The 25,322-nt window shown below is 44.6% G+C and overlaps 1 protein-coding gene across 4 annotated transcripts in view; it reads right to left on the reverse strand.

The window, feature by feature from the left end:
* Positions 1-4,274: 4,274 nt before the first annotated feature.
* ccdc120a (coiled-coil domain containing 120a) overlaps positions 4,275-25,322 on the reverse strand; it is a 34,558-nt gene continuing 13,510 nt past the window's right edge. For 2 of the 4 annotated variants that reach the window (XM_040022640.1, XM_040022642.1), the window contains exons 2-11: positions 12,218-12,403; positions 11,947-12,064; positions 11,728-11,855; positions 11,270-11,383; positions 10,865-11,006; positions 9,548-9,604; positions 8,673-8,769; positions 7,714-8,504; positions 6,116-6,392; positions 4,275-5,530 (exon numbers count right to left, since the gene is read on the reverse strand). In XM_040022640.1, the coding sequence (XP_039878574.1) occupies positions 5,425-5,530; positions 6,116-6,392; positions 7,714-8,504; positions 8,673-8,769; positions 9,548-9,604; positions 10,865-11,006; positions 11,270-11,383; positions 11,728-11,855; positions 11,947-12,064; positions 12,218-12,265 (1,878 nt within the window). In that variant the 5' untranslated portion in view covers positions 12,266-12,403 and the 3' untranslated portion in view covers positions 4,275-5,424. Of the gene's footprint in view, positions 5,531-6,115; positions 6,393-7,713; positions 8,505-8,672; positions 8,770-9,547; positions 9,605-10,864; positions 11,007-11,269; positions 11,384-11,727; positions 11,856-11,946; positions 12,065-12,217; positions 12,404-12,647; positions 12,787-21,550; positions 22,042-25,322 lie in introns of those variants that run through there. The other 2 variants (XM_040022639.1, XM_040022638.1) reach the window with 2 other exon arrangements.

Here is a 25,322-nt window from a genome sequence, read left to right on the forward strand (position 1 = left end):
ATAGAAAACCTTTTTTTAAACAGAGTTACTGTACAGCAGAAAAAACAGACTGTACACAGTGCACCTGAATGCATCGTAGCAGAGCCACAGTCCACACAGTGGTTCTACAGCTGGTCCTGGACCTGAACTGGGACACAGAATGGCAGCAGGAGGCCCCAGAGCAAAGAGCTGTACTGGAGACTAGTACAACTTCAGCAGTACAGGAAACAGAGCTTTAACCTAAAAATCCAAGTACTTAACTCAGCTGGAGGAAATTTACTCTCATACTGAGACACAGAAAGAAAGAAATGTTAAATCATCAAAATACTGTACAGGGTTTGGTTGAGAGAGGCTCCACTGAACCTGGACATCAGCACGTCTGCAGTCCTGGTCCCTGAATACTAGCACTGCACATTACCAGTACTACAGCAGGAGTACAGCACTGCACTCAAGCTAATACTGGTACTGGAGAGTGCAGAATGTGACAAATATTCAGACTGGTACCACACCATTATATCCTGGTACTGCAGTAATGCTGTATGTTTAGTGGCGCTGCAGTATTATGTACAGGTAGAGCAGTACGGCAGCTCGAACAGTCGTGAACACGCGTGCTGTATTTACATCGTATCTTCACATGTTTCTGCTTTGGTGTGAGCGTGGAGTGAGGAGAGGGGCATGCTGAGACTTTCTGAAGCCGGAGGGTCACATGACCAGACTTCCAGACAGAAAAATAAAACTATCCAACACCCTGCCTGGATCTCTGGAGGTCGGCGATGCTTACACAAAATATGACTGAAACGTTTTGCAAACGTGCCTAAAAAATGCAAACAAATGGCCCTGATTTGGATTTGGCCATTACCCACTCCCAGGTCAATACAACATTCCCAGTCTCTCCCGAATCACCTGCTGCTGAATTCCTTAAATTCATTTGGTTTCTACTGAATGTTCTCCCTCAACAACGCTTGATAAAATATGATCCTTGGAGACTGGAGAGAATATGGGCAGGCCTGTTATTTTTTTTTAAAGAAAACCAGGCATAGCTCATCCTCCTAACACTGTGGGCTCTTCCAGTAAAGACACTATTTGGACTTTAAACTTCTTACACTGCTGGAAATAGATTTATTCTCGTGGTGAATGCACCCTACTGTTAGTTGGTCTATTCAGCCATACCCACAACCCATTATCGATGACTTTTCCTAAGCAGCTGGCAGGTTAAATACTCATTCGTGTCTGATTCAACAGTGTTAGAAAATAGCCTGAAGCTTCAGCTTCATAAGGCACCAAATCACTCTGGACTGTCTCAAAGATGGCTCTCCTACATGACACCAGACATCCAAGAGCTGGAGCAGATTAAAGACCACTTTATGTATTTGGGTAAGTCCTGGAACAGTTCTGGGCTACAGGTCATGTGTGAAAACTGGAGATCCAGCTCTCTCGATCCTCAAAATTAAAGTTGACGTTTGCTCTCTGAGCAAGTTTGAGATCCACACTGAAATCAACAGAAGAGCGCTGGAAACAGGATAGTGCTAAATGGGAGAAGCCTACATTAACGGGGACGACAGCCAAACTTAAATCAGATATGATTTTTGCTTTTGTGATAGAACACAAATCTGATGTTTTCACCTTTAAAATGTCTTAAAATCTTCTTCTAAAGTGAATCTGTGACCTGAGAAACTTTCTTTGATGTATCGTAACCTCTCAAGTCTCAGTCTGATCTACCGACTTGGTCTGAGTTTGTCGTCATATTGGGTCATGTGACCGCGGCTTCATTGTGGGGGAAGCTGGAGGTCAGGCCGGTTTCAGTGAAGCTGAATTTAAAAATGCAAAGCTGGGACTGGGTCAGGCAAAGCTGCAGCTTATGAAGACAACCGCACGCTGAAAGACGATCAATAAATACAGACAGTAGGAACGTGTGGACACAGATCCTGATCAATAACTTATGGATTAATAACACTGACTTCACAGCGCTGAAAAAGCTGCATTTCATTCACGGGCATTTTTATAAAATCTTTTTTCTGGAGCAGAGTACCAAAAGAACAAAAGAAAAAAACAGAACAAATTCAAATTCATCGATTAAACAGTCACTACTGTGACGACTGTGACATTTCCTGATTGTCGCTGCAAATGCTTTTTTTTTTCCTGAAAGAGCGATAAAATTTGCAAAGGGAAACTTGGAACAGCTCCTCTTATTGCTTCAGTCGTCCTGGACTTGGAGTCCCGGTCAGCTCAGCAGGACAATGGCTTCACTGAGGGCTCCGAATGGGGCAGAAGGTCTGAGTGGTTCTTGCAGCTTTCCAGCTGCTGATGCTGTTTCTCCACATCTGGATCTCATTTAAACCACAAATACAGAAACCTCCAAAGCGATCCCTCTTAATCAATCGAGTGTCTTATCAAACAACTCCCTGGTTCCCTTAGATGTGACTATTTTCGTCTTTCTGCGAGAATAAACTGTGTCGCAGCTGATGACTGTTTCATTATGGATTCATCTGCTGATCATAATCTGGATTCACTGTTTAAAAAAAAACATGAACAACAAAAACTGGGGAGGGGTTTCCAGTGCAGGAACTACGGGTAGCTGTGGGGTATTTTCCTTGAATTGGTGCCTCATTCAACAAAGAGCCTTTACACTTCCTGTTAATGCAAAACCCTCAATGAATGGGAGTCCCCGGAGCCAAATCGCTTAAATATTTATTAACTCTTCTTCTGTAATTTTCACAAATGCAAACAACTTTCTCAGCTGTCACTCTGCTAATGTGTGCCAACTGGCCTGTTAAGACCTTATGAAAATCTAGAAGCAGCTGTTTGTGGTGCATGAACAAAACAAATTTCCCACGTGTGGGACTAATAAAGGTTATCTTATCTTATCTTATCTTATGAAGGCGACTCATCTCAGGAGGCTGCCGAACACCTAATAACTAAAAAAAGATATTTTACCACAATCCAAAGTTTCAGCTCCATAGAAAAGAGTATTGGAAACAAATGAGAGAAGCCTTCACCAAAGGGGATGGCAGCCAAACTTAATTAGTGTCTTTTGCTTTTTATAGGAACAGTAGTTGAACATTTTGAGGGGATTCTTGTGATGTCTTGATGTTCTACTGATGTCTAATGATAAACTGAAGACTTCACCTTTAACATTTCTAAAAAGGATCCTCTAAACCGAATCAGTGACCTGTGGAAGAGCGCCATAGAGCCCCACGTCAAGCACATTCCCTAAAGGAGACGTTTACCGAGCACGTGCCTTTGTTTTGCCCTGAAAGGAGTCTTCCAGGTGTGGTTCTGACAAAATATGTGCTAGTCGTTCAAATTCTAGGTTCAGACTACAAGAGTTTAAGTTTCCTTTGTCACATTTGGGGACAAAGCAGGATGATGTAAATTACTCTCTGGGGTTAAACTGCCTGGAATGAGCAGCTCGGAGGCCACGATGCACCAGAATTCATGCATCGGCTAAAGCGTCGACTTTGCACTCGGGAATTAAATACTGGTTTATTTGTGATCTGACTGAGCTGGACATGGGCTGAAGTCGTGTGAGTTGCATGTGTGAAAATGGCTCTTTGATAAGAAACAGCTGCCAGGGGTTAAAATAAAAATAAACTTTCTGCGTTTGTAATTTCTCACTGCAAAGTGCTGCTAAATTTAAAAACTTTACCATAAAACCTCTCCGGTGTTCCTGCAGTGGAAACCAACAAACTATCCAAACCTTAAAATGATCAGAAGTGAATTACTAAAATGCAAAGTGTCAGATATTCACATTTCAAATCCTTCGACTCGGTTAAAAAGTCGAGTTAGAACCAAATGAACCTTTCAGCAGTTTGTATCGGCTTTTAAAGTGTCCCGTTTGCAAGCATCCTCGTTTCCAAGTATCTAAAGTGGTCAGATAAATTAACGCGTACAGAAAATATTTCCCTTTTCGGAGGAAAGGCTCGTGAGTACGTCAGCTTCTGTGAGTCCCTCTGCAGCAGTGAGGTGGGAAGCTCCGTTTACTTCAGAGGATTTATTCTGTTCTGTTCACGTTTGGTTTCTACTCGAGGGCTCTGCAGCTGCTTAAAGCCACAAACAGCAGCAGCGACAGTTCAGCTGGTGTCAGTAAACTCTGTGCTCGAGTTTTAGTGCAGAGATGTTGAGTCCAAACCGGGAGAACCTCACCGCGACGCTCCCTGCCTGGACTCACCTGAGGGATCGACAGGTCACCTGATCAAGTCACCAAAAAGTTCTTTTTGCGCTTTGCTGGTTGGCTGCAGGTAGCTGGTGATGTCATCTGTCTTCAGAGGAGGTACGTCCTCCTCGTTGGTGTTTTGAGAGTCTGATTGTCTAAGCACAGTCTGAAGGGTGTAGGAACAGAGCCACGGACACCTTGTTCAGTTTCTGCTTTAATCTAAAACCTTTCAGAAAATGGCTGCACCTCTGAAAGGACTCCAGAAGTCTTTGTTCTAGCTATCCCAGAAACAGGAACCTGTGAGAGACGCCGTATCTCCATCTTCAATCTGAACGCCTGAGAAATAACGACTTCCACAAAAGCAGAGAATCGTCTTCGGCTCGTCCATCTGCAGCTTTTAACAATAAATCTTAAAATGTATTTGGAAAAGACGCGTACAGCATGTGGCTGGTGTTTCAGCATCAGTCTGATGCCACCGTAGGAACCCGAACCTTCCTTTCTGAACAGTTACGGCTGCTTTTGGCCACTGATCATCGGGCTGAGTTCGTTTCTCTGAGAACTGCGACTCCATTGAGCGAAGAGAACCAAAGATTTGGCCACGACCATTTACGTCGCTTACATGTTAGAAACTAAAATCCCTCAGAGTGAAGTAGCCGTTAGGATAGTTTGAGAACTCTCAGGGCAGGTCGTGCATGTGAACATCTCTAATTAGTCCAGAAATGTAGCATCTTCCACAGCAGATGACACTTTTGGTGGCAGTAATCAGGGCGAAGCAGAACGAGACAGATTACTTTCTGAATCCAGACTTTAATGCCTGCAGGGGACAACTGTCAGAGGAAATCGCTCAATCTTCTTCTTTGCAACACAGATTGCTGCAGGAACTTTTTCCTGTCATTAGTTCCTAGTAGAACTGATGTTTCTGGAGAGTTTGGTGGAAAAGCAGCTGTTGACTTAAAGTCCATCCCTGATAGAAGAAGTTCACCGAGCAGAGCAGCAGTGACCCGAGCAGCGAGGAGCAGGTCCAAGGAGGGAGGAGGGTTGGACCTCCTCCCTCCTTGGACCTGGTCTGGGGTTTGGTTCATTTTTACAAACAGAAGCTCGACCCTGAGGGCAGACGAGGACGAGGCGGGCGGGGTTTTCCATCCTGTACGATCAGGAACTTCCATTCATCAGTACCAAGGTGTGTTTGATTCAGACACCTGGACACGCATTCCTTCATACTGCTCATCCCAGGAAGCCAGCCTGGAATTAGTCCCTTTGCCTGCCTCTCAGCATCGTGATTGGTTGCTGAGTCAGACCAGAGTCCCAGGAGACGGTTGGTCCATCGGCGGATCTCTGAGAGGGACTTCCTGTTTCTGAGCAGGGAACGAGTCGTGGTAGAGCGAGCCATCCACAGACCTGTAGGAAGGACAGAAATGGATATTTACCCACACAGCAGGAAAGTCTTCCTAAAAGTCGCCTCAAACTCATTGCGCTGCTTTTGTTTGACCTTTTAGGTACTTTAACATTTGTTCTCATTTTAAATATCACTCTTGCAGCTTCAAAACAAACGTTACTGCTGAACAGAGGATAAGAGTTCTTCAGGGTTCGGACCGACCGCAGTGACCAGCAGGTTGGAGCGGATCTGTAACGAGGAGGCTTCAAGGCTCAAAGCTGAGGAGAAGCGCTCTCTGCTGAATACGTTTTGACTAATTTACACTGATTACCATCATCGAGCTTGAGGATAATCATGTTGGAAGATCTAAGCAAGTTTTTGCTGCCGTGTCTGGAATAAAGAACCTGCTGTGATCAAAGACGAGTCGGACGCTCCGGCTTTCAAAGCAAAGACTAGAAGTGAAGAAAAAGCGTCCTTCGAAAAAAGGATCAAGTAGATTTTAGCAGGTTTTTATGATTTTAATCTACTTTTAGTCCGGACACATTTGCGTCTTAAACTATGTAACAAACATCTGAGTATAAAGGGGGGCGTGGTCATCTGACCCATACCTGCCGTGCAGCGGGTGTCCGTGGAACGTGGCTGAATGCGGCAGCGTGTGTTTGTGATGCGGCGCAGCGTGATGATGATGATTCGTCTCCGTCTGATAGGCCGACTGCTGAATGACACCGTGTGTCGTCCGTCTCCGCTGCAGAGCCCCGCCTCCTCCCGCCTGACCTTTGACCCCTCCATTCATCTTACTGCCGTTGGTCCCTGCGGTCACCTTTCCATTGGCCTGGTTCTGGTGGGAGGAGCCTAAGGTGTTCCTTAGGTACCAGTCCCTCAGACCTGTCAATCACACATCAACAGCTCATCACAGTTTCTGCTCCATGGAAACTTCTCCCATCACCACACTCAGAGCAAGTTTCACTGAGCTGACTGTCTTTAATCGTCAGCCATCTCAGCAGGTTCAGTCCAACCTCTGAATCCCCTGCAGACTTTAGCTGTGTCTGGGTAGAAGATATGGTTTAAAGACTCTCAGTATAACCACAGTTGTTAATGACACCCACATCAAACCACAGTGGTCTGTTGCACTGTTACGTGTACTGAACCTTAGATTACACATTTAAAAAAAAATAGAGGAAGTCACTTAGCTAACCGATCACTCACTGGTTAGCTAAGCTTCATGAACGGGTTGAGGTTTCACTCTGATTCTTTTGATGGTTACAATCCGGGTGTTTTTAAACCACCTGCCTCATTATGTGTCACCACACACTCGTGTGGTAACAACTTATCTGTCTGAATACACAAACCCCGTTTTATCTACTAACTCAATAAATGAACATCGGGTTGCATTAAACAAGAAGTGAAACTAGAAATGAGGTCACAGAAGGAGTGAGCGCCGTTTACCCTTCTATTTAAACTCTATGGTAGTGCGCATGAGACTTGATAACAGACAATAAAGTTGACTTGATGCAGTGTAGACAAATTGAGTGATGAAACAAACAACAGGCGGTGACCTCCAGTTTACACTGAGGCAGTCTCCGGCCAAGTGGGAAAGAGTGGGAATAGAATTAGCACCTCCAACTCCGGGACTATGGAGTACCCTCTCAGAGTCCAGGATGAGTTGCTGCCCCAAGTGGAAGAGTTTAAATATCTTGGGATCTCGTTAAATAAGTGAAGGGAGAGTGGATCGTGAGACGGACAGAGGGATTGAGAGCCAGAGTAGAGTCCCTGCTCGGTGGCTCAGGATGAATAGGATGCCTTCTGGACGCCTCCTAGGTGAGTCTTACCAGGAGGAGACCCTGGGGCAAACCCAGGACATGCTGCAGAATCACGTGAGGTCTAGAGAAGTCTTGGCTTCTCTGCTTAGATGATTGCCCAGAGATGCAAGCGTGGGTAAGCAATGAATGGATGAAGCAAACATATTTGTGTTATTCTGTCTGACTTCCACCAGGTGGCATCACCTCCTCACTGCAGTACACCAGTAGACAGTTTCTGCTGCACTGACCCAGTTTTATCTCCATCCCATGAAACATTCAACACGTTTGAGCTTCACAGCTTCACAGATCAGCAAACATCAGGAGGTAAGAGATGCTGAGCTGTAAGCTAATGAGCCCAAAGCCTCCGTACAGGAAGTGCAGAGCAGCTAAAGGGTAACAATACTCACCTTCCAGGGCGAGGGCCTTGTGGAGGCTCCTGGTGGCCTCCTCCAGTTGGGAGTCCTGGTTGGGGGGCAGCTGAGGGGGTCGGGGCGGCAGCAGGTGGGGGTGGGGGTCGGGCTGAATGGCGACCAGAGGGGGATTGTGGGTATCAGTCTGGCTCTGCTGCACCGGGAGGAACGGACCGCACGATTTGGTTCGGGTTACCGTGACCCGCCGCTGGTCGCCTTGGGGGCCGCGGTAGGTGGGCGGGGCTCCTGATGGCTGCTGGGAGTAGCCATTGTAGACTACCTGCTGCTGCGATGTGATTGGCTGTCTGTGGGGCTGAGAATGCTGTCTCTGCAGCTGCTGCTGTTTTCCCCAAACATAGTCCAGCAGGACATCGCTGTACCCCGCTCCTCTTCCTCCTCTGTCTCCCCTTCCTCCTCCCCTTCCTCGCCCTGCACCTCCCCCTTTTCCTCTCCCATCGCTGACTCCATTATTTGCCCTCGACCGTCCGTCTGTCAGCGTCTCTGAGTTCCAATACGCGCCGGCTGTGCTTGTTCCTCTGGACCCCGGCAGCCCGTTTACCCACAATCCCCCCTGCTGCACCCCAACATCATCCTCAGGAGGGGTGATGCGGTCCAGGAGGCCATCAGAGCTGTTACTACGGCGAGCTGCATTAGCCTTGAGTCCTGCCTCCCCTCCTGCTCCAGGGTCAGACGGGCCAGAGGAAGAGGAGTCCTGAGAGCGAGGGGGAGGGGGAGGAGGTTGTGAGGGAGGCAGTGGGAGGGGCTTCTGGCTGTCCAGATGCTCAGTTCTGAAAGACAAAAGGAAATATTTTCAGTATACAGAGGGGAGGGGCTGTTCGTGCTTCCAAAACCAAACATGATGAGGTGACGCCGAACATGAAACCTCAAGAAATCTGTGAGCTCCAATCATGAGATCACAGACCGTGACACAAATGTGGACGTGCTCTGAGCTGTACCTGTGCACGGAGTTCCTCCTGGTTCTGTTCTGATAGAAAACCTCCACCGGAGACCCAGAAGAAACCAGCAGGGGGCGACACTGAGACACACCGTCATCTGCCAGATACATAGACAGAAATTTACTTGTGCTAGAAATATTAACTTCAATTTAAATCTATACCTCAGTTCAACTTATAAAAGCTGTCAATCACTTAAATTTTCCTTATGATATTGTAAGTCAGGATAAAGACAGCTGTAACCATGGTAACCGTACACAATGAAGATTATGTCAGATATCACGATGTTTGTAAGACAAGCAGGTCTTATAATTTAAGGACATTTAATTTCGGAACAGTGTAGCAGGGAAAAAATCACATTCATAAACACGCCCTTTAAAAAGATCGATAAACCTGCACATTATGAAATAGATAAAATAATTAACTGATTAACTGTCTAGTGTTTGCCTGATGTCTAGTATACAAAATGTCTTATGATAAAAATATAGAGAGAATAAAAACATGTGTTAAAAATTAAAAAAACGCTAAATAATCAAACATCCTATGCCGAATCAGTCTGTTCGCCTATTCACTGCCAGCAGCCGTGCAGTTCTCCAAAATGAGACCAGAACTGCATTCAACTTTTACTGTTATTCCTCCTGTCAGCCAGCTGAGGGCGCTGCAGCTACACTACCAGTTTTACAGTGTGTTTGCTTGTACATCCATCTTTGCGAGGACCACTGAGAGCTTCAGAGTGAGAGCAGGTCCACAGCACAGACCTTCTGTTTCAGGGTTACATCAGAATCGGGTTTATGTTCGGGCTCAGGAGTGTTGGAAAAACATTAAGTGATGGTCCTCGTACAGATAGAAGGGTGTGCGCGCGTGTGTGTGTTCATTACCATTGTCGTGTCCTGTTGAGTCTGATGTCGAGCTGCTCTCTGACCTCACTGTGTCGTCTGGAAACACACACACACAGAAACAGAGTAAGAATAAAAGCAGGAAGACGCTGGTTTCCTCATCTTCCTGAAACAATGGCTTCTCATCTACTGCCAGCTGTGAGTGTCTCCATATGTATGCATGTGTATCTATGTCACATCTATCGCACTGACTGCGCCTTCTGCGTCTTTAGTCCTTTGAAGACCCTCCAAAGAGGACGGCTTTCAGGAAACTGATTAATTTAGTTGTGAGGTCAGTGAGTGTGATGTAAACAGACTCATATCTTTGACTAGAGCTGATTGCAGGGTTTTACTCGCTGCGCGAACGTTACATAATGGACTCAAATGAAACATGTGAGATGTGATTGTAATGATGAGATTACAAAAAGCAAAAACTGTATCCCCCTTCTCTCCTCACGTTGACCAGTCCCAGCCTCTGACCACTCGCATGTGAACAAACCTGCGCAGATAAGAAAGGCCTTCCATGTCCATGATGTGAAAGTTCTCCTCACCTAGGAAGGGATTAGTGTGTTTGGGCATGAGTGAGATGCGAAGGTAATGTCGGAAACCTGTGAAGTGCAGTTTCTGAATCCCTGGCAGGAGTATTCTGTAGACTTTTAAAAGTCAGTCAGAAACATTTACGTTAACTTGGGATTTTTAGCAACATTTTTTTAAACCTCTTGAACTCGTTGCAGAAATCTGAGGACCAGTTTTGGAGGTTGGTGAACCAGTTGGAGAGCCTTGTGATGAACTGGCGATCTGACCAGAGCCTGGCAAACTGGATACATACCAGTCCTCGCATTATTTAGAAAATGGATGCATAAGTTGCAGAGTGTGAAGACTCGTTGCAGGGTTCTGGGGACTCGCTTTCTGATGTATGAGGACTTCTGAGGTAGCGGGACGAGTTAGAGCGGTAATAACACTAACTGCAGAGATCTGAGTACACACTGCACAGGTCTAGGAACTAGTTTAAGAGGTCTAATAACTTTCTAAAGAGATCAGTAAAGTACAAAGTAGTTTGTGCCTCCTATCTGTGAAAAGTGCTGCATTAATTTTATTTATACAGCACCGGTGCACAACAGCACTTGCCCTGCGAAGTCCTTGTTGTTTTTTGCAAGTGCTCCCCTATAGAAGAACGAGATGGGTCAGGTACCATCTGTATCATAAATGTGTGCCAGGTGAATATGGCAGCAGAAACCGGATACTGTGTGTGTGTGTGTGTGTGTGTGTGTGTGTGTGTGTGTGTGTGTGTGTGTGTGTGTGTGTGTGTGTGTGTGTTACCTGTGTGGCAGCCTCTGTGGACAGTCCTCTTCCCGTGGTGTGTGTGTGTCTGCGTGTGTGCGTTGTGCTCAGAGTCGCTGTGTTTCCTCAGAGCTCCGCTGAATAAATTTTTCTTCGGCTTCGAACGCTGAGCGTCTTCCTCCTAAAGAAAAAACACACGCAAATACCTAAAGGTCACACCAACACATGCACGCACAGGGATATACAAACAGACTGCCTCAGCTTGAAACACACATGAAGGTCAAAACTGTTCCATCAACAACAAACAACAAACAACACACACACACACACACACACACACACACACACACACACACACACACACACACACACACAGAGGGGGACAGTAAAATTCTCCACCACTGTTGAAATTATTTAGAGTCAAATCACTCCTCAGCTCCTCACCTCTACTCGACACTTCCTGTTTCCCTGGCGGGACGTCCCACCTCTCCTACGAACACAGGGGGGCTTCTCCCCTGCCTCCAGGGGGAAATCACTGGGCACTGCACCCGTCAGCTCCTGATCAGGAAAACACAGGAAAACCCAACTTACAGCTATCTGGCAGTTACTTTAGTCATTGTTAAAGTAAAAACTAAGGTAGAGTCGGCTGAAGTAATCGGAGGTTGGGGACTGGACAGAGAAGACTAGTTAGAGACATAAAAAGAGCATCTGCAGAGGTTCAAGCACCAGATAAAAACATCTGAAGACCACGTGGAGAGGACTAGTTGCAGAGAGGGATAAAAGGATTAGTTGGAGAGTGAAGAAGACTAGTTAGCTGCAGAGCTAAGAAGACTTTGGTTTAGGTGGGAATGCACTGTCAGTGTCTTAGTCATATTGTCATCTCTTTTTATGACATCACTTACAGCTTCCTGCAGACAGATGCGTCTCAGCTCAGCCAATCGGCTGCTAAGCAGCGCCTGGAGACTCCGCCTCCTCTCCTGTAGCTCCACCATTCGCTCTCTCTGCTTCCTGTCTGGGCAGGTGAGAGGGTCTGCAACATGCAAGCAACACACACACGTAAGAGACAGCTAACAGACACACTCGAGAGTGTAGCATCACCACATGTCAGCGTTTATTCTCACCAGGTGCTGAGATGAGTTGACCTTTGACCTCCATGGCTTGTGTGTCCCATATGCCCTCTCCACCTCCTCCTTCCTCACTACTCGACTCCTGTTCACCTCCCCACACACTCTCTCTCACCTGCAACACGTTGTCATCACAAATAAAGGTTAGTACTGCAAGCTAGCACAGACTTCCTGCAGTCCTGATGACACTGACAAACCCTGCTGCTCGTGTGATGTCAGCACCATGTTTTGACCAATTAGCCAATCAGAACCTTCGGGACTTTCTCACCTTGCGACTGGGTTCATAAGAGTTCCAGTAGTTCACTCCTGTGGCCATCCAACAATCAGAACACAAACCACAGCACTGCTTCACTAACTGGGCGTCTCACTGCTCGGTTAGCTGTTAGCTGACGGTGAAGCTGCAGTTCCAAAATGGGCCTGAAGAGGGAGGCAAACAGTCTTCAGCGCTCCTGACCTAGGAGAACAAAAGCACAAGAAGAAGAAGAAGAAGGTGGTAGAGTGAGGACCAATCAGGAAGTCAATAAAAGATTATAAGCTAAAGTTCAAAACAACAGATTTTCTCTCAAAAAGTCACAAATACTATCAAAGTAAACATTTTAAAATGTAAAAACTACGTGCAGTTAGCTTGAACTTAGAACCTTAACAAATACATTTACACGAGAAATTACCAATAAAAAATAAAGGTAGAAAAAAAAAACCTTTCTAAGAAATACTTGGAGTGGCTCTGGCTGAGCAGGCGACCCTGCCTGGGTTTGATTCCATCCTGGACCATTTCCTGAGACACATTTCCTCTTGCCCTCTCTTTCTCTTTCCTGTCTACTCTCCTCTATATCTGTCCTGTCCAATAAAGACCAAAAGAAAGAAAGAAAATCACCAACTCTGGAGGACGAGGTCTCATTAGCAAACTACAGCACAAACAAATGTTTAAATAGTGAAACATGTAGGTGCACTTTCAGCTGCTCCTTTATTCACAGCGCTCGCCACGGCAGGTAGCTCTGCACGCTTGATTTGGCCAATTTATGTATACTCCATATGACTCTATATGTGTGCATCTGTGCATTAAGTGAGCTGTTACACTCAAGCAGCATCAAACCTTGCAGTTGTTTGGCCACATGTTGGTGGCTGCAAAAGCCAGTAGCTCACCATAGACTCATTAAAATGTGCAACTTCTCAGCATTAAAAAGCACGTTTATTGGCTGGTATGAAGAAAGGTTTGGTGTCTGTGGACAGCTGTACAGGGGGGATTTTTAATAACTGATCCATCTGCATACGGGTGAAGCAGATGTAGCAGCTCGGTGTCTGCAGGGTCTCACCTCAGCTAACTGCAGTCACTGAACTGGACCTCCCCAATGTTTTTGTGCTGCTGTTACCTCTTGGAGCGTTTTTAATGGAGGATCAAATAACACGGCTTGCTCTGTGATACAAACGTCTTTATTAGCACCAATTAGCAGGTAGGTGTGCCAGTGTGTTGCACCCACAGGGACACTGTGGAAAATATCCTGACCTGGTTCTCACAAATCTGATGTTGTGGCTAATTTGTAGATGCTTCCAAGCCTTCAGCGGCCAACAGAGAAGCATCAATCTCGCCCACCTGATTCGACCCAAACACCAACAAAACGTTTGGATTCACATTTTAATTGCAGATTTGTTTTACATGCAAAGAAAGCTGACCGAGTGCAGGTAAAACCTTAAACCCATTTTCTGTTTGACTGCAAAATAAAGACACAAAGTTCACACGTCACATAAATGCTTCATACAGTTTTATTCTTTAAAAGCTCAACGTGCCCTAAAGTAGCCGGTCTCTGCATTTTTACCAAGCAACAGGAGAGGATGTTGCATTCATTAGAGAATGAGACGATCACATTTGGTGCTTTCGTGAGAGTTTTTACAAAGAAAACCTACAAATACTTTGAGTTCATGGTGATAATTAAGTATGTCAGCCACTAAGGATGACTCAGAGGCTTTAATAGTTTGGAAAAGGCAAGGCCTTGAAGATCCTTGAGTTAGGGATTCAGTCTGTGTTTGTCGGTCTCTGAACTGGGATTAAATGCACAATATGAGCAGAGATACGATTTAAATGGATCTGAAACAATGAAGTATTTTCTCGTGGAGCTTCGTGATTAAACGCGCAGGTTTGTGTGCTGGAGCTGCAGACGGAGAGAGCTGGCTCCAGATTTACTGGGTTTAAAGGGAAAATGTGGAGAGAACGGCGAGTACTGACATGCCTCAGACAAAAGACAGACACACAACACACACACACACAAAGGTTTATGTGTCAGTCTGTAGCCAAAACAGAGAAAGACCAAAACACACGAAGCCCATTTACAGTGACAGCGTGGTCAGGCGACAGATGTTTGAAGCTCGTGTGACCTCTGCGTGTCTGTCTGGAGAAATATTATCTGGACCTTTGAAAATCCAAATTTTAAAAAAGAGAGAGTGAGAGCTTAAGTAGTATCCTGCCTTGTGATTGGCTGGGAGCAGGTGTTTGATCTCTTCCTGCTGGTTGGAGGAGTGAAACCGAGAAACATCTGCATCATCAGACAGCAGCAAAGTCACAGCGCGATGGAAACAGGCTCTGAGCTTTTGTAACATTTTTACATGTAAACTTTAACCGTCTCCAGCTGTTCCTCTGGTTTTAGTCAACATTCATCAACAGTTTTTTCTAATCCAACCACATGTGCAACACTGACTGACGACAGCGTCACTGCCTTTAAACCTAATTAGTTCAAAAGCCCACAGAGGATAAAAACACACCATGCAAGCCTCTTTGTAAGAATAAAGAGGTTTTACATTTTAAATGCCGTCAGTGGCAGACTGCACGTCCGGAGCTTGCAAACGTTTCCTCGAGGAACCTGAACAGCAAACCTAACAATATTTAGTAAAAAGCACAAATAGGTTCATGGATCTCTGAGAATCCACACTGCAGATGTCTTTCTGTAGTGTTTACAGGACTGCGTTGTGCACATACAGCCTCTCTCATGCAACATCTACCTGCCTGTTTGAGCATCTGTTATAACAGATGCTCAATCAAGACCGGAGCAAAAGGTAGTTTTTCTAGCTTTAGATCTGTTCAGATTTGATCATCTCCTGTCCGTTTGCCTCCTAACAGGGATTCAATACTACAGAAAATCTTATAAAACCACAGCACGACATCACTTCCCATCCTGGAAATGTTCCAGCCCAACAGAGGAAAGCAGACACGAAGAAAACAACAAGTGTTACTTAATCACAAAACAACAAGGAGTCTGAAACCTCTGAGCACTTTTACCCTCCAACTGGAGGAGAACGAGATGTCCTCCGACAGCACAGCCCTGAGAACAGGAAGTGGAGCCCAACAGGAAACAGGAAGAAGGAAATGAGTGATGAAAAAAAAAAAAGGGGAAATTGGGGGGGGATGGGAAGGACTGACTGGGAACAGCTGAAATGGTTGGTAACACTGGTGTGATTCACGCCAGAGTATCCAGCAGCGGAGGATAAAATTCAAGTTTGTGTAGAAATGGCGAGGATCAGAGAGGCGGAGCTTATAGCATTATCACCGTCTTCTTCACACAGATGTTGAAACTGTGTAAGGAAGATTGCAGCAGATGGTTTGACGTCCTGTTTCTTTGGAAAGCTTCCTGTAGAGCAAAGAGTCAGTGTAGGGAGGAGGTCAGGGTGGATGATGCAGGATGTTCATAAAACGTTAAACTGGCTTTTGTTGTGACCAGTAAAACACATCTACTGACCCAGCTGCCCAGGAGGACAATAAAACAAGAACTAATTTGCAGTAAAGCTTCATTTGTTGCAGTAAAGCTTCATTTGTTGACCGTGTACGGACGCTGAAGTTATTTCAGTATTTTCAGACTGCTTCTTGGAGCCATTGGTGAGTCAGGCATGCAGGGACGAGTAAATGGTAAATGGCCTGCATTTGTATAGCGCTTTTCTAGTCCCTAAGGACCCCAAAGCGCTTCACACTACATTCAGTCATTCACCCATTCACACACTGGTGATGGCAAGCTACATTGTAGCCACAGCTGCCCTGGGGCGCACTGACAGAGGCGAGGCTGCCGGACACTGGCGCCACCGGGCCCTCTGACCACCACCAGTAGGCAAACACGGGGTTAGTATCTTGCCCAAGGATATTTGGCATGCAGCCAGGAGGCAGCCTGGGATCGAACCACCGACCTTCTGATTAGTGGCTGACCTGCTCTGCCACCTGAGCTACAGCCACCCTACGAGTGCCAGGAGTCCACCAGGAGACGGAGGAGAAACAAAATTACAGCCTTTACTACTACAGAAAAAAAGAAAAATGTACAATCTGACACTAAGATCATTGAAAAGGGAAAAAGAGCAGCTGTACGTGACATTTTCCTGCCCGAGCTGGCAGCTATTGTGAAAAACGGGTGTGTGCACCAATTTTGGTACCTGTATCCACTTGTGAGCAATTTTCCTGAGATATGAAATCATCTGCTGCACGAACTACACCGATCTCACCGAAACCATGGAGTTCGAACACGGCTTTCACTGCTCGGGTATTTATTTGCATGACATTACAGAGGGGACTTTTATAAAAGCACAGATGCAGCACTGATCGACATCTGTGGGAAACACTGGATCTGGACTTTAACGTTAATCAAGGAGTTTTTCCCTCAGGGAAAAACAAACAAGTGTGGAGATGAGCCAGAGCTTACTGACGGGGTTTTCTGACACCAAATGCTCTGTCAAATGGTCTCCCCCTCCTCTCTGTCCTCCTCCACCCTCCTCCGCCTCTTACATTCTTGAGTCCTGCCGGGTCGAGTCCAGACCTGCAGCTCCTCCCTTCATCCATCAGCGGCTTGATTGATCGGCTTCAGCTCGTCCGTCTCCTCGCGCCGCGATGCGCTGCTGTGGAGTGAAGTCTCCGAGACAGGTTGTTTGTGCTGCGAGGGCGACACGCGCTCCTTACCGTCGGCGTCCTTTGGTGTTTTGTTGCATCTCGTCACCGGAGGTTTGCTTCACATCTGTTTTTCTACTCTCACACACTCACAGCCTGGTCTTTGACCTTGTTGTCTGTGTGTGTGTTTTGGGGGAGGGTTGGGGTGTCACTCTCACCTCCCCTCCCCCCTCTCAGGTGTTGCAGGCCTGAACAGCTGATCTGATAACAGCCCGCTGAGGCCAATCTGTTTCCAGTCTGAGTGCCTGCCCTGATCTCTCTGAACCAGCACAGCCTCCATCATCACTGCGAGGAGCAAACGCTTTCAGAGCCTCGACGCTCGCCCACGTCACAGTCCAGGGTCGGATATACGAAGGATGCGTGCACACAGACGACACACAAACACGGCTTTTTGTGTTAAAAGTTCAGAAATCCAGAACAAGAACTACAGCTACATCCAATTTTCAGCACTGAAGACTAAAAACGATGCAGCTCTTCTTTTAAACCCTTACCTTCTTCTGTAAATGATTTAATAACTGTAATTAAACGGATTTAATTTGATAGATTCACACTTCGTCGTCATGGCGCTTTAACAGCTGCCTCCATTTATTTTGTGCCTTCGGTAGTTTTTCATCTGCTTGTGGCATCAGATCTGAGATTACCCAAAACTCATTTTTCCTGAATGTCTCGCCTTTATATTGTGCTTCTTCTTTGCTGCTGACCTAACATGACATTCATTCACAGCTAAATGTGAAAACATGAATGATGCTCGTGAACATGCACAACACTCCAAAATGATTGGAATTCACAAAAAGAGGACCAAGCACACGTGAAGCTTTATAAGTCAAACAGAAAATGCACAGGTTTCTGCCTTTGTGCACTTTTAGTCATGAATCTCTACAGTTCAATGCGTCTGGGCCGAGAGGTCTGCACTGTGAGGACTGAACCTCAGGTTTAACCTGCGCCTTCAACGTTACAAAGGTGGGTCACTTCTTAGCCGTGCATCAGACTGGCACTCTGTCCAGGACGTGCTCTGCCTTTCGTCCAATGACAGCTGGGACACACTCCAGCACCTCTGCAACCATGAACTGGTCAAGTGGTTAAGAAAATAGATGGTTGGTTCACTTCTTATCAGCGCGCATCATTGTCATTTCGTCCCGTCTTCCTCCCTCAGCTGGTCGTGGCAGACGGCCCCGCCCCTCCCTGAGCCTGGTTCTGTCACAGCTTTCTTCCTGTTGAAAGGGAGTTTTTCCTTCCTACTGTCGCCAAGTGCTTGCTCATAGAGGTTGTCTGATTGTTGGGGTCTTCTATAAATAAAACTTTAGTTGAATTATTGGAAATTATGCTGCAGATCTAACTGAGCTGAGAACTTGAGATAACTTGTGTAAAACTACCAGCCAATCAGTCCTCTGGAAAAAAATCCTGGAGACTTCCATGCTCAGGGAGTAAGAGGATCAAAGGTTTTTGCCTTTCCTGAATGACAACCAATAAAAAAAGAGATTCACAGAAGCAAATTATTCCTTCACTCGTGACCCCCCACCTCCCCCACCACGAAGACTCCAAGTATATTTCATTGTTTTATAAGCCTAATAATTGCCATATTTCCTTAAAACAGGATACCTAAACCTTGTATTTGTTCATCTTGCAGGTAAAATTCTTCACTTGCTCTCAGATCGTTTAAAACCAACAAGGCTGCAGCTGAATAACCATAATAACCTTTATTCAAGCAGCAGGCTTGTATTAATGAAGGAGCAGTGTACCTGATTACTGTTTCTAGCATTAAATGAACTACAGCTTAACTAACCACCTCTCACATGCTGCCGATTCATATTTTTCCAATACTTCAGTTTGATCTTTGTTTGTGAAACGCTGCCAGCAGACCTGTTCCTGTGATTGTGACAAGATGCTGATAGTTAGACTGAAAACCCTGAGCTGACACATCCAGCTGATAACAGCCTTCATGTGATTGCTGACTGCTGATCTTAGGTTAAGTGAAGCCAGATAAGGCAAAGATATCCTGAGCATGCTGGACGTGCTCCAGGATTCGTCCTCCAGATTCTGCTCAGACTCACAGCTGTGGAGTTTTACTCGCCCACAGAGCAAGACCAGAACCAGAAGAAACACGTCGGGCCAATCAGGATCTGACGTTCGCCGCTAACAGCAACATGATGTAAACAGAGAGGAGCTCATGAGCCCAACAAGTCAACAACAAATCGAACATTTAAAGATGAGAGAGATTAACACATCAAATGCACAGAAGAGGCTCAGCACTTCATACTGAACGCACACACACACACACACACACACACACACACACGGGAGAGTTGGTGATGAAAGGCTGCAGCTGCAGACAAAGAGATGCAAATACAGGATTTAAATATTCAGCAGAGAGAGATGGATGCTCTGTGCGTGTGTGTCCTCTCTCTGCCCTCACACTAAACCAGGAGATCACAGCAGCACTAATCCTGTTATCACGAACACTCTCAGTAGGAACTGAACCACGTCTCCGACCCTCTCCGGTCCAGTACCGGATCGGTGCTGCGTGACCACGGCTTCGGCTGCATTTACATTCATCCCACCAAACTCAGGCAGGAAATCAGAGAAACACGGCGAACATATAAATCACGCTGCCCAGAGTTCACCGATCGTGTCCTCGCAGCAGCAGCGGGTTCACACGAGTCTGTTCCTGCTATTCTGTCCACCCCACCTACACATCAACCATCAACTCTCCTCTAAAAGTCACCAGCAGTCTGAGTACAGCTCAGTCACGGACCGGCTTAAAATTCAGACATCCGCCACACGTTCACCTGCATACAGCTGACTCCTGACGGAGAGTCCAGAAAGACCACAGGTTTGTTCCACACCGTGTCACAGCCACAGACGTCCACTAAAAATCACACATCTGTCATAAATTTACAGCGCACCGACTCCTTCCTGTGATCCCCGTCCATCAGAGCTGTTTGATCTTCACCATCAACACTCGTCTCTGGTTCCAGGGTCAAGAAGACGACATGTTTAATGTGCTCTTTTTTTAATTTTACCTGATGAGCCCTGAGTTCACCGTATCTAAAGCCCTGATTACAAAAATCAGACTCTGTAAATTAAAGAGAACACACTCATTTGAAACTCTTTAAAGCCCAATTCTTACTGCATAAAGGTGACACGGGAAACGTTTAAACTTGGACGTTTTTACTTTCAAATAAAAATCTGCCCATTTCTAATTCGGTGCCAGGAACAAGCTCCAGTAAAGTCGGAACAAGTTCCCCGCTGTGATTCATCACCTCTCCCTTTTGACACTGCTCGCTGCATGCCTCCCATTCTTCTACTTCAGGTCTCCTTTGTTGCAGTTTTTTGTTTCATAATCCTCCAGCTGGTACAGGTCCGGACTGCAGGCAGGCCGGTTTAGCAGCCGGACAGTTTCCCTCATACGTGTGCAGAATGCGGTTTGGTTTTTGTGTTACTGAAAAAAGCAACACCTTCTCTAAAAAAAAAAAAAAAAGATTGAACAAGCTGCACATATTGTTCAGCGTTAATGTTGCCCTCACAGATGTGGTGATACCTGCATCCTTGTGGATGCCGGCTTTGAACTTTGTGCCGATAACAGAGCTGCTTCCAGCCGGTTTTTGATGGGGCAGCGCGACAGCGTTCACTTTGCCTCCGTCCATCGTTAATGAAAAGAAGGCAGCGGCGTTTCTTCAGATCGTTTATGGCTCGTTCCTGAGCACGAGCATTGATTTCCACTTCAGAACCGTGTGTGTCTGTAATGCTGCTTGAAGATCACAGCAAAGGTTTTCAGCTTCGTCTCTGTCAGCAATGAAGTTTTTTAACAATGTCATGAACAGTAGATAATAAAACCCCCAAAGTTTATGAAATGTTACCTTCATGAAGCTTCATTACACATGTTCTAATGAAGGACCTCACCTTACTCTGTGTTTCGTTTTATACCCAGTATAAAATGTGACCCTCGAGAGACTGGTGTCTCCTCCTGGGATCAAACTGGGGAGCTTTCGCCTGTTAGGAGAACATATAAACCACCACACAATAGACACTCTTCTCTTTTTACCAATCATGTTACCTAATTATCTAAAAAAAAAAAAAAGTAAATAGATTTTTTTAATCTTACTCCAGTCTTCTGTTGCTCCTGTCCCAGCTGTGTGAAACGTCATCAGATTGAAAAGGAACAGTTTTTTCATTAAGAACATTTTTTATGTTCTCCTTGCACAATTTTTATGGTAAATGGTAAATGGCCTGCATTTGTATAGCGCTTTTCTAGTCCCTAAGGACCCCAAAGCGCTTCACACTACATTCAGTCATTCACCCATTCACACATTTTTAATTAAATGTCGGGTTTAGATAATCAGTATTCTATATTTTATTCTGGGAAACACGTTTGTCTAAATCTCAGCATCAACTGAATAATTAATCTGCTAATTTATTGAGATCTATTAGCTGTTCTGAGACGTTTAAAGGGAGTCAGTCAGCACCTTCTCTAAGGAAAGTGCAGACATTTATTTTCATTTAACTTTTTACATTTTTTTATTCTCTGATTTTTCTACTTTTGTTCTGGCGTTAAAGTTCTTATAATACCGGGACCTTCATCTTTATCAGTTATTTACTTCATAACTTATTTAACTGCACGAAAGTCCATCCAGGAAAGTAACGAAGGTAAGGCCAGAGGCGAACCAGCAGCGGTGAAAAGGCTGTAAATACCTGCGAGTCTGAACCATCCTGTTTGCAGACCAGGTGTGGTCCAGCTCCAGCTGTCCTCAGGACGGGCACATCCGCAACAGGAGCCGAGAAAAAGGGAATTAAAACAGCTTCAGTCCCGCGGATCAACCCGCCCGTTTGCCAGTTAAACTCTGCTTTTCTCCTCTCAGCGTCTCTGAGCTCTGATTCGCTCTCTCTGACTCTCAGCTGAGTCCCACCAACAAGCTCTCCGCTGTCACCACCCCTCCACTTCCGCTCTGCCGTGTCAAAATAAAACGACAAAAGGAAGTCGTTTCACATCTCCACGGGAATTCGATTAAGCGATGACGTATGAACTGCGTACGTCATGAACTGCGTCCATTTACAAATGCGATCGCATTTGTCCGTAACCATCGGGAACCCTCACGTTAACTTTTATCAAGTGGAAAAAAAGTTAGCATTCATCCGCCAGCTTCACTGTGCTAATGTGTTTATATTATGCAAACCATAGCTGTGTAGCTAGGACATCATTATATACCAGCTACTCCAAATTCAGTAACCCTACAAACGTCACTGCTTTTTAGTTTTCTGTTTTCATTTATGTCGGAAGTGATAGCAGAGCTGCACGTTTTAATTTTTCAGTGAGAACGTGATATATCCTCTTTAGATGGAAACTAGCGAGCTAACTCCCTGCTAACTTCAAACTCAGTTAAACTTCATAAATTCTGTTTTCATGGATACCTGGATGTTAAACAGTTACCCCTGGTAGAGCAGCCACACTGATCATTTTATTAAAGATGAAAAAATTTAGGCAGTTTTTAACTCTCAGTGACGCCGCAGTGTTCGTTTGGGACCTGAGGCGGAGTTTGGGCGGCTAATTACGTCAGACTTAAGACCGGATAAAAGTCCAACGTACGCTAGCAGCAGCGCCTTATGGCAGCACAGAAGTTTGAGATGTATTTTTAAAAGGTAAGAATTTAAAAACAAGTCTATATGTCATAAGCACTCATTCCAGCTGTATGCTAAGCACGGGAACTATTTGAAGGCTACATGACACACATGGTGACCCCGAATTCTGAACCCTGCTAACACCACACTTGCTTAAGGTGTCTGGAACAGGGGAAACATCTCCCAGTTACATTGGCATGTTCTGAATGAAACATACCTCCCACTCCCACTAGAGTCAGTCTGGCAGACAGGTATCCTGAAGCTTAACCCTACTTTTGATTGGAAGGGTGTTTGGATCCCTCTGGGAATCCTGATCAACAACAAATACGCTTAAATTTCATACACAGCATGAATATGACTCCATGTGGACTCAGATGTTTCGGGCACTGGTTTATCTCATGGTAAGAATGGTGACCAGTTTTGTCAGAAAGGTTTTAACACATTTAACGGCAGATAAAAATTCGGTCGCCACCAGGTGCAAACCTTGTTGCCTGGGGTGGTTGATCAGTTTTACTGATGTTACTAATCTTAAACTTTCCACTGAGTGTTTTAAAGTTTAGCAGAGATGATGGAGGATCTTAAAATCTTACTGAAATGAGACCCGGGGATTTACTGAAACATAACCAAACATAAACTAAAGCACAGTGTAAAGCTAAAACAGGGTTTGTACAATTCTACTGAGTTTGAAGCAAGTATGTGGCATTTTTTAATTTATTTATTTATTCCTTTATTCTTGAACTCTCATACGCAGCTTTCCTGTATTTTCTTTAAGTAGTTTTAAGAACTATTTCCCCGGGCTTCTTGAAGGACATTCAAAGCTCTTCTCTGGATGTTGTCTGCCTGTTGTTCTGCTGTCCAGATGACTCCACACTGCTTCAGTAGTGTTGATGTCTGAGCTCTGGTGAGGCCAATCCATGACTGATTGTCGATGTGTCTCGGATCACTCACATGCTGAAAAATGGAGCTGTTGCTATTCAGATGCTTTCCAAATGGTATTGCATGGTGGCTCAAACTCTGACTGTAATTTTCTGCTGACCTCCTCTGTACACACTGCCGACGATTTGAAATCTTTTGAGGACACTGCAAAGTTTTCAGCTAATAGCTGTTTGGAGTCACCTTGTTGTTACAAAAATATAATTTTATACGAGTCAGACCGCCAGTAAGTGCCTAAAGATACAAGTTAAAGTTGGTTGTTTGGTAAGTTGTCTGTTATCTTTAGACAAAATAAATGATATAAATAAAAAGAAATAAAAACATTTGTTCACGTTACATTTATTTTATTCTCATACGAGCTCCATTTTTTCTCCTGCTGTTCCTGACTCTGTCCTGCTGCTCTTATTTTGAAAGTGGCAACATCCTGATAAAGTGCAGCAGATTGAAGGTTTCTTTTCTGCCACATGAAGGTTTTCTGATTCTAATGTGGGTCTATTTTCATTAAAGACGGGAAGCTGGAGGACTGTATTTTGAGATTGTGAGATCTGCCAAAACTCAAAGATCGATTTCTGCCCCAGAAACACAGAAACATCAGAAATTAACAGATGTGTCAATAAAAACTTAATCAATGTAAAATATAAAATCTATTACTGACATTTGGACAGTTTATTTTTTTATTAATCTTTTCTATGTTCAGGTTTATTTATGTAAAACGCTCATGAGAAAAAAAATCTTTCATTAAAAATAAAAGTAATATGAAAATTTATGTCATTTTCATTGATACTTTATATTATAAATGTTGAAAAATTATGGTGAAAAAATATAATTACATAAAACTTAACTTTAATTACATAAAAAATTAAATAACTACAAGTGTGAAGATCCTAAAAAAAAAAAGCTGTGATGATGACAAATAAAAAAGATTTATTTTATTTAAAAAAGTAAATAAATAAAATTTGAACTTCTTTGTCAAATTGTTACTTTATTTTTACATTTTTCTACAATTTCTTCATGTGATGAAATCCTATTTTGTGTATTGATTGCTGGACATGTGTGAGACTTTTTTATTGAATTAAAAGACAAAGAGCTGATGCTCATCAGAAAACTGTTTCTTTGCTTCCAGCTGTTTTGATAACGCTGTGCCCACCCCCACCAACATTAGCAGAACAAAAGGCACACACAAACACATAAATCACTGGCATTCACACACTCAGACAGACAAACACTGAGACTCCTCCTGTAACTGTCTGTTCTCACATTCTCCAGCTCAGCAGGACAGAAGCAGGGAATTCTGGGAAATAAAAACCTCCTGATGTGTACTTACAGACTTTCTGCAGGTCGGCTTTTCTCTCATACACAGATTTTCCCATTTTTCCCACCAAGCGCCTGTCTGGAGCCGGTGCCTCAGCACACTCTCATTATTCATACATAAACAGCCCAGAAGCCACACAAACTGGCTCTACTGTGCTTACTGGTTACACTGGTTAAAGTATTTATGAGCACAGCCACAAACAAGGGTCGCTGACTGAAGTACTGCCCAGTATTTAAACTGTAAAACATGACATCAAGAGCAGCCATCAAAGCTGAGAGGTGATGCTGTACTTTCAATCTGTCTGTCAGACTGAGAAGATCTGAAGCCATGAATCAGCAAGTCTGTGCAGCAACTCACACCCAGCCAAGAAATCAAGCTAGTAAATGATGTAAAAGATATTTACTTCACATTAAAAGCAAGCAGACTCTATCAGATAATTCAAATAACTTAAGGTAAAGCTGCAAGTGCCAAAAACTGCAGTTCCTGTAACGGCCACTTGAGGCTGACCTCAAAAGTGAGTCAGTCCCGTAGTTTAGATCCTACTGCAAAAAACATTTTGCCGTCTATGGATAATTTTTGCCTTCATAACATCCATACAAGGCA

Source organism: Simochromis diagramma, unplaced genomic scaffold, assembly GCF_900408965.1.
Source record: "Simochromis diagramma unplaced genomic scaffold, fSimDia1.1 OVJJ01000308.1, whole genome shotgun sequence".
Classification (NCBI taxonomy): domain Eukaryota; kingdom Metazoa; phylum Chordata; class Actinopteri; order Cichliformes; family Cichlidae; genus Simochromis; species Simochromis diagramma.